General features: G+C 34.9%; 1 protein-coding gene across 1 annotated transcript in view; it reads right to left on the bottom strand.

Moving 5' to 3' along the window:
- CLEC16A (C-type lectin domain family 16, member A) overlaps positions 1 to 20,811 on the bottom strand; it is a 71,927-nt gene that overhangs the window by 19,420 nt on the left and 31,696 nt on the right. Inside the window, 4 exon segments of the mRNA XM_010294403.1 lie at positions 1,982 to 2,152; positions 3,530 to 3,734; positions 4,464 to 4,615; positions 19,311 to 19,431. Coding sequence (XP_010292705.1) covers positions 1,982 to 2,152; positions 3,530 to 3,734; positions 4,464 to 4,615; positions 19,311 to 19,431 — 649 coding nt within the window.

The raw sequence follows: 20,811 nt of genomic DNA, 5'->3' as shown, positions 1-20,811 counted from the left end.
CCAGCACGAGAAGCTGCAGTGTCCTTGACTACTTAGCAACAGCTCAAAACATCAGCACATTATCAACAGTTTCTCATCCCAAATCCAAAACACAGTCTCACACTAGCTTCGGTGAAGAAAACCAGCTCTATCCTGGCTGAAACCAGGACAAGAGGGATTAGGGAACTGATTCAATAGTTGTACTAAAATTCTCCAGACTTAAATTTGCAGGAGGACTGAAAACGTTTTGATCATTGTCAGTTTCTTCAAAACCGCACTGAATGTACAGCACTGACAGCTACACAGTCCTACTAAAAAAAGTGATTACTCTTCTAAAAATATTGCTAAAAATGTATCTCTCCTTTAAATCTACAAAAAACACCATCACCAAGGGCAAGTGTAGCTTGTTTCTTACATGTACAATCAAAAATTAGTAGACTATATGAGCTTTGCAGAACTCTTAATGCTACAACTTTAAGTGGTGTTTAAGAAATGAATACATGAAGCTGGTAATTTAACTGCAACTCGTTCAATATTTTTTTTTTTTAAAGGCACAAAATCTTCCTCTTAAAGTAAAAATCATTCCAAGACTGATTAAGGGATAAACACAAATTCCTATGAAAATCACTCAGAACTAGGAAACCTCATTCATACATTACTGAAGGTAAGGGGAGAAGGAAGAGGCATTTGATATTTATTTTGTAATCAGATATAAAGCAATATAATAATCCATTTCTATTATATTACTGGCTATCATAAAATGCATTTCAAAAACACAGCACTTGAAATACTTCACGTTCTGTGCCTAGTTTCTCATACTTGGTATAAAATAAAAGCTTCAAAATACTTTTTCCTCTGGATTTGCATGTGCATACAGTGGAAGTCTCCATTTCCTGGAATTCAATGTAGTCGGTTGAACAAACTACCATGTTGCATCACCTCCAATACCACCCCTCCTCCCCCCAAAAAATTAGTACATGAAGACACTTATTAGGAACGCAAGCTCACTCTTACAGACGGTTGATTCTGAAACAGTAACTTGGCATCTTTTCAACCACACCTTTTCCATGGAAGTCATGTCAAATATGGAAATACATTCCAATCCTAGAACAGACCCTTGTCTTTTGAAAAAGCTGGATGGCAGTATAAATGCTTTTAAGATTTCTGTTCCCCCAACTCAGGGAAGCCGAACTCCAATTTAGTCCTAAGAAACCAGATGTTTTACTGCCTAAGTAGGGCATTTGAATTTTGAATCACTGAATCACATTTAAAGAGAAATGTTGAGTTTTGTGAAATGATTGGCAGATAAGTGTAACAAGATTGCATCTTTTTGTATAATACAGCAAAATTAAGTACTTTCAAGCAGTATGAGATTCAACTTTAAAATGACTCAATCCAAAAGGAGAAATGTTCACCATCTGGAAAAGAAAAACTCTGCAGGTAAATTTGTGAAACAGACAATAAGGAGACAAAAGAGCAAAGAAAAATTTCATTGATTTAGAATAATTCCTTTAATCCCAATTCCAAGCTAATGTTTTAGGAGTAGCTGTGGTACTTTTCTGACTTACTAGCTCCAAGGCAGCAAAGCAGTGCACGGGGTTTTTTTTAGCTACTTTTTTTTAGCTACTTTTACAAACTGGCAAGAAAACGGTCATAATCAAATTAAAGGAAGAACTATGCACAACTGACAGATGTGTTGCGTAAATACTGAGTATGTGAAACATAATTTAAACTAACTCAATTTGTAAAGGAAGGCAAAGTATTACACTTCCAGTGTATTTGGAGGAACTGCCATGGATGTATTGCTCACAACATACCTGGAATACACACCTAGGTATTACTTGTTTCTCTAGGAGTAAATTTTTCCATAAGCCTCATCCTGGAGTTGTGTGTTCAGAAATGTATCACAGTAAGCTTTTCATTACTTGTACAAGTTACAGTTCAGCTTTCGCAGCTACAAATCACAAAGCAAAAATTGCTTGATATTGAATGCTAATCTTACCTGGAACTTTGTCAACAGATGCAAAAACAGAGCGTTGCACTGTAGGATCACTGCTACCACGTCGTGACTGATCATAAAATCTAAATGGAAGGTGTTGGGCTGTAGCTGCAGAGCTGTGTCCAAAACCCATAACAACTTCAGTTGAAGGCTGAACAGGAAGATCCAGGAGAGCTATATTTAATCACAATTGATAATTTTTGTTACTCAAAAATACATAAAAGGAAGAGTTTGCAAAAATAGAACTGATAGTTTGCTCAGGATCTTAAGACTAAACCAGATTGTTTAACATAACTTGCCTGCATTTACCTCTTAATTATGGTTACAATTGCATTGGAAAAAAAGAGACACAACATTTCTGGCAATCTTTTCTACCATTGCAGTCCACATCACATTCACACTAAGGAAGGCTCAGAATATAGTGGAGGAGAAAAAAAAAGGATTACAGTAAGTTCCTTGCATTAAACAAGCCATAGGAGTTATTAAAAAAAAATCTGGTTTTCCCTGTACAAATAAAGTAATTAATTAGCTACAACTAAATACCGCAGAAAGCCATTTAAAGAGACAATCTGCTTTAAACTGGAAAAAAAAAAGCCTTTGCATTACAATTCAACCTAAAATTTTAATATTAAAATAGATCTGTATTAACCTCAAACTTGCTTTAAATTTTTTAACATGAAGCAAGCCATAAATGTATGACATATCTACTTTGTAAACTCAAAGCATAAACCTCTTTTTAGTTCGCTTCCTACCCAAATGACACTAAAATAATCTTAAACCATCTACAATCAGAATAATTCTCTGGCCAACTCAGTAATTTTAATACCAGTTATGACTTTGTTTTTCACAACTCTGATCAGTTCATTGTTGCTCTTGGACAATCCAAGTATCTGAGATAAGAGGGCAAATGAAAAAGGACACCAGCTATTTTCCTTCCTGCATTTCAGAGTTTCATTTTCTATATTCACTAATTCATCCAGTTTACCGGTAAGCTTGCATTTATTCTTCACTCACAATATTCAGGTAATACTTGAAATCATGCTTCGCTATTTACTCAAATTAACATTTTCCTTCATTTCTTCGCATGCATTTCCTCCAAATACAGAAATCTAGCTGCTGATACTCCACTTAACGTTTTGGATGGTTCATCAGCACCACATCCAAGCATTAAGCATTATCATCAACACCATCGGGACACCATCCAACTCAGGAGTCAAACAAGCTGAGCTCCAATTTAGTCCTAAGGCAGTAGAACATCTGCTTTCTAAGTAGGGCATTTGAATTTTGAATCACATTTAAAGATAAATGCTGGATTTTGTGAAGTGATGGCAGCTAGGGGTAACAAGACAGGATTCCTTCTTTTTCACCCTTTCTTTGATTGTTTATCATTAAATATGAAAACGTATATTTTACTGCAATAAAACCTATTGCTTGGAAACTAGACACTGGTTTACAATTCTCTGCAGCACACCACTTAGATTTTTCTAATACATCCTTAAGCTAGAGTGACTTGCCATGACATACAACTCTTGTTTCTCAGAATCAATTCACCTGCTATTCTCTGCATTTTCATACGCCGAGCTTGGATACGGCCTTTTGCAAGACGTTGTTTTGCAATAATGCAGCGAATGTGATCAGAAAAAATAAATGTAGCTTGAAGGATAGGGAAGGGCTTAGAATGAGGACTTGAGGCAGGCTTATGAATTATTATGTTCAGAGCTCTACTGTCATCCTCTACTCCCGTCACCTGCATATCCTAAAAAGAAACAGAAGGCAAGTTGCTAGTGAAAAAGTTAGCATTTTTGAACTATAGATTAAATACCAACATTAAAAGAAAACCTTATGAATGCTCCACCAAAGCTCCTAAAAACCCTACAGTTTTCATGTTAAAAAAAAACAAAAAAAAGAGAGGACTATGCAAGTTGTACAACCTTGGACTTAGTTCTTCAGAAATTGGTACTTGTAGAGACTAAGTCAGTTCAAAATTCAATTAAGTTACTTGAGCATGCTGAATTTTCAGGAAATAAGTGTTGGCTAATGCAAGAAAGACATAAAAGAGAGAGTTCTTAAAGCTTTTGAAATCATTTAGATAAGTGCAGATCATTTTGAAGTTACAGTCACCTTCCCTACCTGTGCAGCAAGATCAGAACTCTAGGAGAGTTCATTGCTGTGCCACTTAAGGAAACTGCTTGGGACTCAATCCTAATTGTGTATGATTTCAGTGTTCAAATGAACACAGCCCAATATATATTGGGGAAGTTACCTCATTTTCAAGCGTGCCTCTAGTTAGCTATGTAAACTTCTTCAGAACACTAGAAATAGTTTAGAAGGAAGGAACTAGAAAAACGACCAGTAACAAAAGAAACAAGTAAGCATGGCACAGAGCTTAAATATATAAGCTAATATTGGTATTACTATTTATCCAACATAAATGTAGATTTTCAGCTGAGAAAAGAGTAACCACCCAGATTAAAACTTCTCTTACCTGCAAAAGGCCTGCAAACTTAACTACCCCCCATCCAAGTCTGGCAACATCTGGCTCAACCAAACTCATCTGGTAAATATCCACAGCCAGGAATCTTTGAACTTGACCGCCATCCTTTGTTATGACTGTACAAGCAATTAGATCACTGTTATCTGAAGAAAAGGAAGGAAAAAAATTACATAGCTACTAAAGTTAAGGATTCTGGGTTTTGGTTGTTTTATATAACATAAAATGTTAACATATAAAAATGTAATCATCTTTACAACACATGTTTAAAAGTTATTCAAGTGTTTTGGTTTTTTTTTTAATATACATTTCGCATTTCCCTGTCACATAGTTACACAGAAAGGGCAGGATATATTTTAACAACAGTGTTTCAGATATCCTACAAGTTACATATCAGATGTATATTATATGCATCTTGCTTTCTCTTACCACCTTTCACTACCTTTTAATATAAAAGGTCATTTCATTTCAGGGGTGAAATTGCAACAGTGTTGTTTTCTCTCACTAAGTGGAAGTCTCAAAGAGTCTTGTCGAAAGACCACACATACAATCTACACCACTGCAGGCAATTATATCCACCTCATTATAAACTTAGGCTCCATTCTCACACAACTTACATTTCTACAGGTCTGAAACCTGATAATTCTGACTGTTGGAAGCCTTTAAATTTCAAGGCTATATGGACTCTCCAGGCAAATTGTACCAGTTTTTTTGCCAATATTTGTTAAATGAGGTGACATTTTTTCCTTTACCCACCCATTTTATTCATTTATATTGAATAAACATTTCCTCTCTTAACCATTACTCTAGGACCCATCAAACAAGCCCCAAAATATAGATCTCAAGAAGTAAATGCACCATTCCCTGATCCTCCTGCATCTCCTCGTTGCACCATTCAAGTTCAAACTCATCATTCTGGAAAAGTGACTAAATCACCTTCTTTACACCAGCTGAAAGCTACTGAGCACCCCATAAACTGGCACTGCACCTCCTAGCAAACCTTTGCTAATCTTACTAGAGTTGCTTTTTTCTTTGCTTCAGATTGATACTTTCACTCACATACTTAATACATGAAGGTCTTTTTCCTCTCATCCTCTCATCCAATGTAATTTATAGCAAGTAAAAGAATCTATGACCACACACATTGTCCTACTGAGTTGATCATCTTTGTAGCTCTAGGTAGTACTCCACATGATTTGATGGATTTAGCCAGTTAAGTTGCAGCATTTTAACTATTTCCTGCAATAATTTTATTTGGAGTTTGGTGAGGGTTTTCTTGTTTTTGGTGTTTTTTGGGTTTTTTTTGTTTTTGTTTTTTTGGGGGGTTTTTTTTTTTTTGTTTTTTTTGGTTTTTTTGTTTGTTTGTTTTGGTTTTTTTGTTTGTTTGTTTTGTTTTTTTTTTTTTTAAGGACTGGATAGAAACCATCCAACTTAGCACTCTCATTCCTTAGAATTGCTGAGGCATTGATAGACTCAGCAGTTTGGAGTTATTCATTCACATAGTCGCTCCTAAAACAAAGGTTCAACGCTATAGATATCAATTGATGTTAAGATGTACGAGGCTTTTTTCCCTCCTATTCCACATAAAAACATACTGTTTTTAAGGATGCTCTATTTTCAGACATGTGTCTATATACTGAAATCAGTTTGATAAATGGTATCATTTACAGTAACGTAAGTACCTGTCAAAAAGACTGCCTTCTAAGTTCGTTTTTTTATACCTATCTGAAGGGAGCTATTCTGACACACAGAATTCAATGTATATAGAATATTTACAGCGGTATCTCCATACTCAACACTGATGTTAGGTGCTCTTGCAACTGAAACCCAGCTGTAGCATTTTTCACGTAATTTACACAATGCATTAAAAATAATCCTGCTAAAGTTCAAGTCTACACTCAGTATCTGAATTAAAACAATGGAAAAAAATTCTGACTACTGTTTTTCTCCTCTTTAGTTTCTCATGAAAAAACAACCCCTAGCAATAGAAGTAGAATTAGCTAAATGGATAAGAATGAGGCTGTAGGTTATACAAAACAGTAAAACTTACATTTACTTACCTCAATATTTTAACAAGTAGTTAAGACCATATTTCATACTAGAAACATCTGTGGGATAAATATAAGCTAGAAGTGGAAGCATACAGCTCTTCGCAGTGGCAGGTCATACAACTAGGGACAACAGTCATGAAGTACAGTTTGGGAGGTGGAGGAAATTCTTTTATGCATAATACAGCACAGCAGGTTACCCAGAACGGTTGTGGAATTTCTATCACCAAAAGTTTTCAAGTTTCAAAAAAATAAAAACAAGCACTCCTCCCAAAATCACCCTCCTCTTCCCCCCCAAAAACCCACACACTACAACCAAGAGGTCCCTTCCAACGAACATCTCTCTGATTCTACCAATTATCCTTTAGCAGCATGATCCGTTCAGAATTGTTTGGGTGGTAGGAGAGAAAGGGAGCAAATAGGGAACCCTAATACAATTAGAGAGGATAATGCTAATCTAGTGTGAGCTTTTGAAATTTGAGAAAACAAGTTTAATCAATAAATACAACACTGCTACTTTTCTGCAGTACATATAGGACATGATTCAGTTACGTGAGGATAGATTGCTATTACCTTCTCACATGCCCTAGAAGGCTCCAGAAATCCATACAGGATTGGCAAATATTACTATAGGAGCCTATGGGAGATTTATTTCTTTTTAAAGAAAAAGTTGAGACTCTAGGCAGAAAATCATAGATCTAAAATGTCAATGTAGGCTACATTTAGCCAACAATCCTACTCCAATATTATTGTACCAATGTCATTCTAATAATGTGAACAATAAAAGATAATGATATATGTTAAATCCATCAAAAGCTCTATCTAGATTTTGATCCAAAAGTATATCTGTATTCGTATATAGTTTACACATACACATCTAGAAGTGGTAACAGAAGTATAGGTCTAATACACCCCTCCAGAAATTACTTTCTAATACCCAAGTTATTCCACTTTTTTGTTTATAACTGGAAAGCTTGAAGTTATTATCAATGTTTAAGTCATGGGAAAACAAGAATAATCCAAGTGTCCTTTATTCTGAACTGCCTGTGAATTTAGGCATAAAAGACCCAAACATACTTGATTGTTTTGAAATGTGTAATATTATATATGTCAGGGAATGAAAAAATAGAAGTCTTCTAGTAGGAAGGATTGTAGCCAGGATTTAACTTCTCTGAAAGAGACTTACAATTAGTTGTGAACAAAGTGAATGTATTTCTACAATAAAATGGCAGACATGATCTCTGAATGTCCACAATGGGGTAACTGGTGTATTACTGTAACACTGTGCCAGCTGAAGTATGCAGAATTTTAAAGAAGCAGGCTGAAAGAAACTTGAAAGACCACAACAAAAACTGACAGGAAAATTAGAAATACCTTTTTTTTTTTTAACAAGCAAAAAGCTTAATAATTTGACTAACTTAGTTTAAAGAATACCTGGAAGGCAGGAGGATTTTAATCCATATATAAATAGTACAAACAGATAAGAAATTTAATACAGGGCCAAATCTAATAGACAAAAGCTACAAATGGCAGCAGCAAGTCCATGGTGAAAATAATTGACTGATGAAATTAACACAGTTGGTAGCCTGTTCCTTCACAGGACAAAGTTTCTAATCAAGAACTAACATTTTTCTGGGAATACACTTTTGTTCAAACAGTACTAGCTTCAGGGAAGTTGTACATAATGCACAGGATATGTGTAATGTTTTTTTACGTGCCATAGAAAAAAGAATAAAAGAAGAAAATCCCCTCACCTCTTAACTGAGAAGGAATTAATTCTTAAACAGTTGGTATGCTTAAACAAGGATGAGTTTACTATATGGCCTATCCTCTATATCGCATAAACTCTTTTAACTGATACCTTTTTTGACGCAGTTCCAATAACAAGCATAAAGCGTAATCAGTGTTAATGAGCCTAGTTCAAAACAAGACTCTGAAACATGTCTGGTTGCTTAACTTGGGACCCTGTATTTATTGCCTCTTCTGTTCTTTAATACAATAGTCCATCAACATATGGACAACATAGTCCAACCAACAAGTCGATACGAATTCCTGGAACAGCCCTACTCTTCTCAAGACCTGAAGTAACTGGATTGGACCCCTCCAAATACATTATGTGAGGTTGCTGAATTTTGTGAATAATCTATTGTGAGATTCTCAATATACAGGTCACAACACCAAATAGAGTTGTAAAGTATCTCAAATACTTGGTTTTGTCCAGTATTTATACAGTTTTTAGTGCAACAGCAAGCAGATTAGAATACTTGGAATTACTGCTGTACAAATTCAACTGCCTGACTACAAAAATGCAGTATTTAAGGTAAAGAACTCAAAGGGCTGAAGTTGTTTCCCAGAGCAGAAAGCTTTCATTTTAGATCTGACAAAAACTTAAGCAAAGGATTACGGTAAAAGTTTATCAAAGAACAGAAAGGAAAATTACTCATTTTTAGGGAACTGTTACAAGAATCTTTTGAGTTTATACAACTGAATGTACCCCATTTACATGACTGTTTCCAGTTCACAGCTGCTGAAGAGTTATAAGCTACGGTCATCCTTTATGACAAAAACAGAAGAGAAAGTGGTTAAACACATTTCCCGTGAACTGATCTGAGCATACTTACAGCTATGCTATAAAACACTTCAGATACCCAACCACATTTAGATGAAAGAATTTCAAGCCCAGTAAACTTCAGTACTATTGAAATCTGATCTGGGGATTAAAGAGAACCACAGACTGAATGGCTCACTGATGCAACAGTGCTGCCAAAAAGTGTAGTGTCATTTTGGAGATCAACAGCAGTGCTTAGTTTTTCCTCATGCAAAATTAAGCTTGTAACCAGTTTGGACACTACACCTCCAAGACATGGATCCAAGATTTCTCTGGACTTTCTCCAAGAAAAATACAACTTTTAGGAAATACAGCCTAGGAAGGAGAGTTCAAAGACTTTGGCTGCTTGCAGCAAAGAAAATTTAAATTAGGTAAAAATATTGCACAAACACAGGCAGTTATTTGCCTGGAAAGATTGTGTTATATGAAGTCTTTACGAATATAACAGCTACTTTAGGAGATGGTCTATGTACCTAACCTGCCTCAGGGCTTGATCTTTAATGATTTTATAATTTACAGACATCACAATTCTAGAAATCCTCTGCAGACATTAAAAGCTCTTACAGAAAACTTTTAGCACTTTGTATGCATATCTGGCAGTCCAAGATAAGCATTAGGCTGCAGATAGTTACTGCACCATCTGCCTTTTAAAAATCACTTTAAAAACTATTGTTGACAAAGTATGTACAACGTCACTGTAAGTGTGGGGGGAAAAAAACCCCAATAGTTAGACTGGATTTGAGCATACTCAAAAAGTGGAAGAAAGTAGCTAACAAATACATTTACAAAAATAACATTTATTCTAGTAGCAGTCATAGAATTTTGAGAACACATCTTTTCCCCATTACTGTTCTTGGTAATTTTTTTCCTCTGAATATGAAAATTTATTTCTGTACACCTCTAAATAGCTAAATATAAGAGACAACTTATTATAAATGCTCATCACACACAGGGTACTGCAACCAAGCCCAGGCACACTTATTCCTAGAACTTATTTTCCTGTAAACACAAGATTATTGATTACCAGCCAGAGGGACTCTGAATTGTACCATCATTTTCTTGAATTGTCTCAAGATTGTCATGCTGTACTTCTGACAATATATTTTAAAAAATTATTTAAATACCTTGATTATACTTTTTTTAAACAGATACCAATTTGTTAAATACAAATCTAGTATTTGCTCCTACCAGGCAGGCGTATTGTAAAAATATTTCAAACCAGTACTCATAAATCTAACAGAGAAAAGATCACTATCACATGTAAAACATCAAATAATTACCTATTAGCAAACACAAAACCAATCCAATTAAGCTCTTTCACATTACCACCTATAAATAAAAGATTTGAACACCATACACACTACAGATGAGTTACGCCACAAAGTCCAGAAAAAATCTTGCCTCCTGATGTTATTCATGAACAAGTAGATGTTGGCATTTAAAAGGGGTATCTGCTGCAATTTCTTATTAAAGATGTGATTTCCTCTCAGATGCTTATCAAGTTTCAAGCATACTGAACATAACTCATTTTATTGTATCCTGTGTACTAGTACTCACCAACTTAATATGTAGTCTAGTGAAAAAATTTAGTTGTCAATATTGCAAAATCTTCACACTCATCTCAGTGTTTCATGACCATCTGGAAAATGTTCAAGTCTAGTGTTTACTAGCACCTACAGTGATGCCGGAAGACAAAACCAGGTATTATATTCTTTTCTGCAAAGCGTAAACCTAAAATGACTAGCTATTTTTGCTCAAACCGCTTTTTTTTTTTTTAACATCAGTGTACATGTCATTCTTGCATGTGTGTATGCACGTATAAAAAGCATTTAAATAGATGCCTTTAAAAAGATATTTTGGTCACAAATGCATTATAAAAATATTAGATGTATGCAGGAAAATAAGCTGCCATTTCAATTCATCTAGAAACCACATGATTCTGCAGCAAGTGAGAACCGATAAAAGCTTCATTTTCAGCTTGTAATGGGCATCTGGATTCTAACATTGGCATAAAGTTCAGACAGATCAGTTTTCAAATCAATAAATCCAATTCACTGATGTTTGCTTTGCCATTAAACACCTTCTTACTGAAAGCATCTAGCTGTGACACTACAGAGAAAAAAATTGAACTGTGTTGTTTATTAAGTCATATATAAACAAACTTCAGTGCCTGAAGGTTCACAACATTGAACTGGAGAAGCACTAGACTGATTATGTTATTTCGCTGTTATTATACTCTGACACCAGAGGGAAAGGCTGTGTGCAAGAGAAATCACACTTGCCAAATCTCTCAACTGGACAGAATCTGTAATGAATTCCTGAATATGACAATCCAGAGAAAAAAATCAGAAAAACTTCTGGCAAGAAAGCTTTTCTGAGAGGAAGTATCTGCAGAAGCATGAGGAATGACAAAGACCTTGTTTTACATGCCGGTCGTCATAACAGCACAATAGCCTGGGAACAATTAAATTTTTATCAGGAAATGTATGCTCGTCTTGCTCTGAAATAATCTCTTTAAGCCAATACCTCACTTTTAAAGTGAAAAGGAAATGCCACTCATTGACCTCTGAAGAAAGCTTAGCAACTGTACGCTCTAAGACCTCCAAAGCATCTGTTAAACTTGGAAAACCCTGGTATTTCACTCACAGAAGTGCCATTATTCAGGAAATCAGGGGGATGGAGATCAGTCTGTTATACAGCTTTACCCTTCATAGACTAGGCAACTGAAAGACTATGCAGAAGCATTTGCATCAAGAATGCAACAAATCAAGCATCTACCTAGGTCTTCCCAAGAAGTACATTTAGTTGAAATTAGAGGACATGTCTCTGGTCATACACCTGCACCGCATTCTGGTTTACTCTCTTTTCCTCAAATATGTCAACATGTTTAGGAATGAGATAGACAAACCCCAAACATCAGTACTTTGGAAAGAAAACTAAACAAAAAATCTCTTTTAGCATACTTAACATAGTTTTGAAATTAAGGTTTTTTTTTAAATAGTCATAAGAATGAAAAGCTAAAAATTTTAGTATTATTTACCACAGTGAAATCTTTTACTAAACTATAGAAGGAAGCTTTCATTTGCCTAGGCAGTTTATGTTCAAATTAAATGCTACTTAGGCAAATAAACTGAACTGAATTTCATTTTCCTGACCATAGGGTACTGTTTATGTTCACTGAACAGACCTGCAAAGTAACTGGATAAGGACTCAAGAGGTAGGTTATATTCCTTGGAAGATATTTAAGAGAAGAAAAATTTATATGCCCTACGATAAAACCTCTATCAACATCTGGAAAATCTGTTTGGGAGGAGTAAAGAAGATGAAGCCTGTGTATTCAATAACAAGACGAGAAGCACTAAGCACAAACTGAAATACAGGAAATTCCATGGAAGCACTGGGGAGAAAACCACCAACAAAACTTCACAAACCTTTTTTATTGTAAATGTGTTCAAACACTGAAACAGGTTGCCCAGTCATGCTGCAAAATCTCCATCCCTGACGATATGCAAAACCTGACTGGTGAGGGCCCTGGGCAACTTGCTCTAGCTGACCCTGTTTTGAGCAGGGGAGTTAGACTACATGATCTCTTGAGGGTCCTTACAACCTCAACTACTCTATGATAAATTTTCCTTAAATCTTATTAAAAAAAAAGTTGACTATGATGGCCTTTATAAAGCCTGTATATTTGGTAGACAGATGTTACTTATAATGTTACTTTTTTCAGTTTTAGCAAAGAAATAATGGTTTAAATGTATCATCATTTACCTCTTGGCCACTGCACTTAAAACATTCTCACTAACAGACCCAGCAGCCTGAAACCAAGCACTGAGGTGGTTAATTCGAGCTGCCAGTGAACTTCACACAGTGTGCCCCTGAATAAGATAAAAGAAGCCACCTACATACCCACATGCAGTCTAAGGCAGGCAGTTATCACATGAGTGTTTAGAAACTATTTACAGCAAAAAAAAAAAAATACTGAAAAGTAACAGTATATATCATTCTGGTGGCAGCATACCCAGCAATACAGAATGAACCTTCTGTAGAATACCTGACTCATTACTAAACGTAAAGTCATATAGAGTGCTGACAACGTTGCAGCTACCCTTAAAGGTTTACAATTAACATACGCACATCAAAATATTAAAACACCTCTTTACACTTTCTCATCACGCTCCCATAAAACATCAGCATTGCATTCAGGAAAAAAAAAAGCCATTTTGATAAGGTGAGTTTTGCAGGTTTTTTCAAAATCAAAACAGTAGATACACTAGTTACTGGATCTTGTTAACCTCTACTCTTTCTTGACATGTATACGAATGACCATAACCAATGGAGGCATCTCAATGTTCAGAAAAAAATTAAAAAGCATTATATATATTTTATATATATATATAAAATAATATAGATTAAGGAACATTTGTTAGATCAAAAATATCTCCAAGTGATAAATCTCCAAAGTGGTAATCAATAAAAGGCATACAGTTACAATTTTTGGGGTCACGTTTTACAAACTGCTAAGTCTCCTACCAACAGCACCTATGCAATGGTGTGTATTCCATATGCTTTACACTTAAATGCTGACATCCTCTTGTCTCTCTCAGGCAACAAAAAGATTTTAACTGCAAACTATGTCTTTATACTGCCACACACACTAGAACTTCATCACTATACTATCTCAATTCATGTAGTTTAAGTAACAATAGCCATAATAAGCAGTTTAGAAAGCATGACCAACTGAACTACATAACCTGACGCACATGTAAATGGGGAACTTCACTCAACGGCCCCAATGAATGCAGAGTATTTTCCAATAGCCTTACAAATATTAAAATTAACAACAGAAAAATCATAAACCAAATTTGATTACTTTGAACAAAGAGTATGCAGTGTTGTAGACAGGAAGAAGCGATAGAGGGGAAAAAGGTAAGCATCTTAAGGAGAAGGTTAAAAAAAACCAAAACAGAACAAAACAGGAAAAAAAATACCAACCTCACAATTATGGATACCCAGCAAGCTACTTGTTAAAAGCAAACAACATCTATTTGCTGTTTGGATCGGATCCAAATATGTGTATCTGCTACACAGTATTATTATAGCAGTTTTAGAAAAGCTCCTCCCAAGGAAACACTTGAAACATGGTCATATTTTGTGGACACAGATACTTGTGCCACTTCTTTGGAACAGGTCACCCTGACAGAACACCTGTCAACTTGATTTGAAGATGAAGTAAGTCTATGCTTTTATAGCTAAGCAGGAAAGGAAAGTCTTTTGAAGCCAACATATGAAACTCCACATCAGGCACTGATTGTTCAAGACAGATTCTGACTCAAAGACAGGATATGAGAAAACTCCACAGGAAGGGCTTTCACAGCCTTTTTCAGTTTATTTCCGTTTTTGGAAATAGGCTAGAACTCTGTTCAAAACTTTGAACAGATACAGGCTGCTTTCACCAATAGTCGGGTAAGCAATGTGTTTAACTGAACTTCTGTAATTCTGCCAGCTGCAGAAAAATTTGTGTTTATTAATAAATGCTGGAGTATATAGAAAGAGGCATGTTTTGAAAAGTCTATGGCTGTAATTACATATTATGGTCCCCAAAATAAAGACTAAAACCTTCTGTGAAAGCATCTCTGCAAAAGGTTCGGGTTTAACTCTGATGTAATCTATATATTCTGTGGACAGATGGGAAGCTGTTAAACACAGACACACATATTTGTGCATTCAGACATTCTGCAGGTCCTCTATCAATCCTTCTGTCTTCTGATTTATGTCATACTGAAAACTGCTTTGGTTGTTAACGCCTCGTTGGTAAAAAAAAGCAGTGATGTGAGTTCATAACTAAAGATTTTAATTAAAATCAGCTCAAGGTTACCACTAAATTTCTAAAATAGACTGTCTTGGGAAAAAAACCCCTCTTTTCAAACTTTACAGTAACACACAATGAGTGGCAGGGATGCATAACAGATTATCTAGTTTTGAGTGACCTGTCTCTGTCCAGGAGCAGCAGTTTAGAGAGGTTTCTTCTGTAAAGATAAACTCAGTTGCTTGAAGTCTACACTAATGAAAATTTAGCTTTCTTCTCCAAAGAAGAATGCATCTGTTGTCCAAAATTGTAAGTGTGTTAATAAATTGTAATTGCTATTTTCAGTGAGTTCCTGGTTTTGTAATCAAAGAGCTTCCAGCAAATGGCAATATGCTTAATTCAAATTGTATTACAAAAAAATTAAAGTGAGTGTAGCCTGGCAGATGCTTATCTACAAGATCATTTCTAAGCACTACTCCACATTTTTGGAAAATGTCTTCCTGCTTTTATACAGCAGTTAGGAAAGCATTCATGAAGTCTCACAACACATCAGGTAATAAACAATGTAGTTAAGAATTCTACATTGTTACTATTATAATTTTGATACCAATAAAATATTAATTGGTATTAATATCAGCGGATTAAGATGAAAAGCTAGAAATCACTATCTAGAAATCCATGAGCTCTTCTAAAAAAGAACACTGGGAAAGTACAGCTAAGCAAAGGTGTTGGGAAGACTATCAGGCAATACTTTAGAATAGAACAAAGTAAAATAAATGAAATAAAATGTTAATTAATATGAAACTATTTCAGTTCTCTCCTGGGACATACTGCAGTCATGTGGGCACCTCTGCTGCCTTCCATTAAGAAAGAGAAAAAGCACAGGTATGTAATTACTCAAAGAAAAAGCACTTCGAGTCCTTTAAATGAATCAAAGCTAAGTATTCAGTCAACCCCAATGTTGTTCTTTGACATACCGCCATTTACCTTCTCAAAAGGCTGAATGCTGACTCAAAGGAGAATTCTAATCTTATCTCAAAAAAAAAAAAAAAGCTTTTTTAACTTCCATTTTTTATTTTAAACTTGAGTTTATGCTTATTGTAGTGGAAAGGATAAACTGTTCTGAAAGTTAAGATATGAGTTATCATATAAATTACAGGAAAAAAAAGATTCTTATATAAGGGTTTCTTCTCATATAAGGGGCTCTAAACCACCAGCACATAGGTTCCATGGATAGTGCAATGGAACCTGTTTTTCTTCTCTACTTCATACCGTACGTGTGCACACACCTATGAACGTATATACACATTAACAATAGCTTCATGCACATGCATACAAGTACCATGTGACAAGCAGTTCAGTACTATTGTTGCCTTAGTTCATACTGGTCAATACAAATTTGTATTTTAAGTTAATAACTGTACAGTTAAGGATTATTAATATTCCTTAAAGCAGCAAATAAGTTTAAACCTTAAAAGGGTGATATTCAACAGTAAATTTTTAATTTAATACAACTTCTTAAAAGAAACTTTTTATAGTGGGCATTACATCTTTAAATTTTAGAACACTTTATTCAAATTGAAGCAGATGTTTTTCAGGCTAATAGCTTGGGCTTACATCCTTTCTATATATAGACTCCTTTAACCACTTATATCCAGCATTCCACACTGGAAGAAGGAAATAACCTTGGATATCACTAAATATAAAAAGCACAGACCATTACCTTGGCAATTAATCTGGCATTATGGACATGTAGTAAAGATGACAAACAATTATACTTAACAGACTGAAGTATTAATAACCTATGGTCTAAACCACATGTTCCAAGAAAAGGATACCTTGCATTCTGTATGAAAGCAACTGCCCTTAGAAATGAAAAGTCATAAATAAAACACCACCTGCAATGAGTTACACAATACCTGCGGTGCAGTCCACTAAGAGAGCGATCAGCATTTCTCTAGACTAAGGACAAGAGGTGTTCTTTTTTGGGAGGAGCAGGGAGGAGGAACAAATAACATTTGGAAACAGTATTTCAATCAGATCTAGCTTTTTTTTTTTTCAGTATGTTCTTAAAAAAAATAAGAACTCCTTCATAATCACATTTCCGGTTAATTTAAGAAAAAACAAAAATTTCTTCCCAGTACAAACGGATTCATTATTTCATCTCACCCTTGAAAAAGGGCCAACATTACAATAAATACTTAACTCATTTGAAACAGGAAACTGAGTTAATACTGTATTACTAATCCTTTAGCAAATCAACAGTAACTAAATTGTGGACATAATTTTTTACCTGACAATAACTGGGTAATGTAATTAACAACATCTTGTACTGTTCATTCTCTTTGGGAAAGGCCGGAAGTGATGAATTTGCATTAAGGTCATTCCACTTAATTCACCAAGCCAAAACAATACCAGTAGGAAGAAGACTGAATATAACTGTTGCAGAACACATTTTAACAAATATTTTCCCTGTACATTTTCTTAAATCTTTTAAATAATACAGAAATTCAACAAATGGAAATTGCAGTGACTTGTCAGTCTTCCACATTATCAGCCATGTAGCTACCAAAAATACAAACATTGGACTAATATCTTGGTATCTTTTCAACTATTGTAGCCTAATGCTTACATTTACTTAGTAAAAGCCTGTCCATAGCCTAGACCTTGTACATATTTACAAGTTCAGTTAACTGCTCTGACAGCATTCTTTCCACATGTATAGATAAATGAATTTATTCTCAAAACCTTTCACTGGTCTAAGCTGCATGGCTTGGACTTTATGCCAGAAGGAGTGTCCTCTGACATTTTCTAAAAATTAAATGTAATAAGTTTTTAATAATTTTGAAAATATATTATTTGTTTAAGGTTTAATCTGGATTTCATCCATCAAGCTACTGCACAGCAGCTCTGATATCACAAAACTTTTGCTTAGCTCACTTGATTTCAGTGTTTTCCCTTCACTCATATAATTAATATTCTTGATTGACTTGAGGCACAAAAAGGTCTCTGAGATACTGGACAGAATCCCGTAACATGTACTAAGGCAACTAGGGCAATTGTTTTTTTCAGTTGGAGTTAAGACCAACAAACAATTAAAGAGAGAATCAAAAAAATTAACATCTGAAACATCAAGCATTTTTTCCTTCTTTTGTATGAAAAAAAAAAAACCTTCAAAAATTAAAACCCTAGCAAATACATCCACTCTATTTTAGTGATCACATGCCCTTTAAAGCTACAAATAGTACCTGCAAGTTCTTAAGACAACTGGCCGAACAAAAGTTAACTACCTGTCAGCTAACACCAATATGTCAAATTTTTCTAGGTCTTGATTACAAGAAATAGAGTTAGTAGTAACTATATTATCATGCACTTTCAATTCTAGCCTAAAAGCACACTTCTCTACATGCTTTAAACCTTTAAACAAAAAGCAAATGTCTCTCACTATGTAAGATTAAGAAACAGTAACTTGTCATGTTTTAAGTTAAACAATGTCAGAACTGGAAACAGTAAAACTACAGCTTTATGATTTAGGCTAAAGTTACTCTAGAAGTTGTGCTGTTTAGTAACACATAACATCATCTAGAGACATGTATTTTGATGTTAAATGAACACGGGTATACTGAATTTGCAGACAAATAGCATACCTCATGATTCTATTCCTTCCAACTTTTTTGTTTCTTCAGTATGGAGAGTGCAGCAGTATTCTATGATAGTGCAGAAAGAAGGTACTTTGCCTTTACTTCACAATAAGTATTACTTAATATCACAAGGTCAGACTGATGACCCCATAATACCCCGAGGTCAGTCTGATTTACAGACCGATTCCCCTTGGGAATAGCTCAGCATCCTGTTCAACTATGGGAGTAACAGCTCCCATATACCAACTTTAAAATGACAGAAGAGATGTGAAGAAGAACAACTCCAGGGCAGGGGACAACAACATGATGACGACCAAACCCCATGGGTGGTAAAGACAAGCACGGTGCAGCTGTTGGAGTAATTACCTCCAGCCTCTTCAAATTCATGAATGTGCATTTTGAATAGGTGAAAGCAGAATAGAAGAAAATCCTACTGGGATCAGTTCATTTAGAAAACTAACATACCGGGAAACCGGATGCAGGACTCTCAATCCTTTATGTGCTCATACTTAGACACGGGAATATTTATTAACAGTCTCTTTAAAAACAAAAAAAAAAAAAGAAAGAAAAAAAAAGCCAAAAAACCACAAGAAGTGTTCCAAATCCAGTAGAAGACAAAGTCATCCTTGGTAGTCAATTACACAAACAATATAACTATTTGTGGCTTTTAACTTAAAAAAAAAAAGCCAGTAATTTTTCTATGTCATAGACTATTTGGGAAATTGAGGGACTACTTACTCAAGTCAAGAACATCATCTGTCTTTATCAGATCTTCCTCCCTTGTGAGTGGTAACTGAGTTTCTGGCTCATCTCGCAAGTGCAGTGATAGCGAACGGAGCATAAAGAAAACTCTGATTGCCTTAACAAATTAAAAAGAGAGTATTAAAATAATGCTGCACTCTGTACTACAAATCTTAACAAATGTATACTCACTTTTACAACCCCCGAATTTGTTGTCATGTGGTAAGTCTACTTTTTAAATTGAAAAAGTAGAATGTAATTTCAAAGTTAGTTAAAAAAGGATATGGAGGGAATTTAAAGATGCTATTTATTTTCAGTGAAGTAGAAGTAGCAGAGCTTTTATCCCACTGGCACACTTACACAGCTTGTGACTGACAGGCAAATGATTACAGGAGCTGTTAAGCAAAAAAAAAATCTTGGATTTTTTTTTTTTTTTTTAATCATTATTTTAAGAGTGATTGTATTTACAATACCTGTACACTACAGACAACTACACAACCAACAGTCAAAGACTCTCATATTTTTAAGTTAAAACAGTAATAACTTTTCTGGCTGAGTCTAGCTAAGATGTCTAGAGATTGGAAAGAAAACAGTGGGGATTTTTGATTTTTAATTTGCTGTGTTCATCAAAACTAACCATGTGCAATACAGCATTCTCTAAGTTCTATATTCTCAGATGGTCTGCATGAGGGCAAAGCATTCTGAAAGCTGCACCAGTCCCAAAGAACTTTCAATAGCTGCTCTGTGAAATTAATATTCTTGGTTTTGTTTAGAAATTAATGACATATGGTATGCAAAAACTAGATAAAATGCCAAAGAACAGTCATAATTATTAGTCACATTTTATAATCCTCTTCCACTACAAGAACTGTATTTTCAGTATAGCAAATGAAAAATCATTTTTTATTATTTCCAGTGTTTTGTTTTTTAAAACAGTTTTCTACATAGTAATTCTGTGGCATACTGTAAATTAACTGTAATTTTACTGTAATGCCTTACAGTAAAAGCATCAAACTCATGGAACAGCTGCAGTGCACAGGAACTCTCAGCTTGCAGGAAGTATTAGGAAAAACAAATCTCAACTGTTTCAAGGCAAAACGCTTCATCCCTCTATTTTTAAAATCAACAGAATTGCAGCTTCTGTGAACCAGAGATGTGAGTGCTTGGCCAGCTGTCATACTGGTGGTGCTTCAGAAACTGCTGGCAGAACAGGGATGAAGAGAGGGAAGTCATGTATATGGCTCTTCCATGAATTGACACTAGAGTGGATGAATTTGGTATGCCTAATACAGAAATATAATTATTCAGAGCAAAAAATGTCAAGGGTATCCAACAAAAATACGGTATTAACACTACATTGTGAATAAAAGAAGAGTCACTTTATAACGAGGCATGATCTTTCCCATTTAGGCAGACTGCATTCTAAGGTATGGTGGATTTTGTCTCTTTTTTTTTTTTTTTTTAATTTAGAGGGCAGCCATCATTCAGCCTGCCTTCA

Source organism: Phaethon lepturus, unplaced genomic scaffold (assembly GCF_000687285.1).
Source record: "Phaethon lepturus isolate BGI_N335 unplaced genomic scaffold, ASM68728v1 scaffold11689, whole genome shotgun sequence".
NCBI classification, from domain to species: domain Eukaryota; kingdom Metazoa; phylum Chordata; class Aves; order Phaethontiformes; family Phaethontidae; genus Phaethon; species Phaethon lepturus.
Note: the sequence above shows the minus strand (reverse complement) of the source record. Positions and strands in the feature narration are given on the sequence as shown.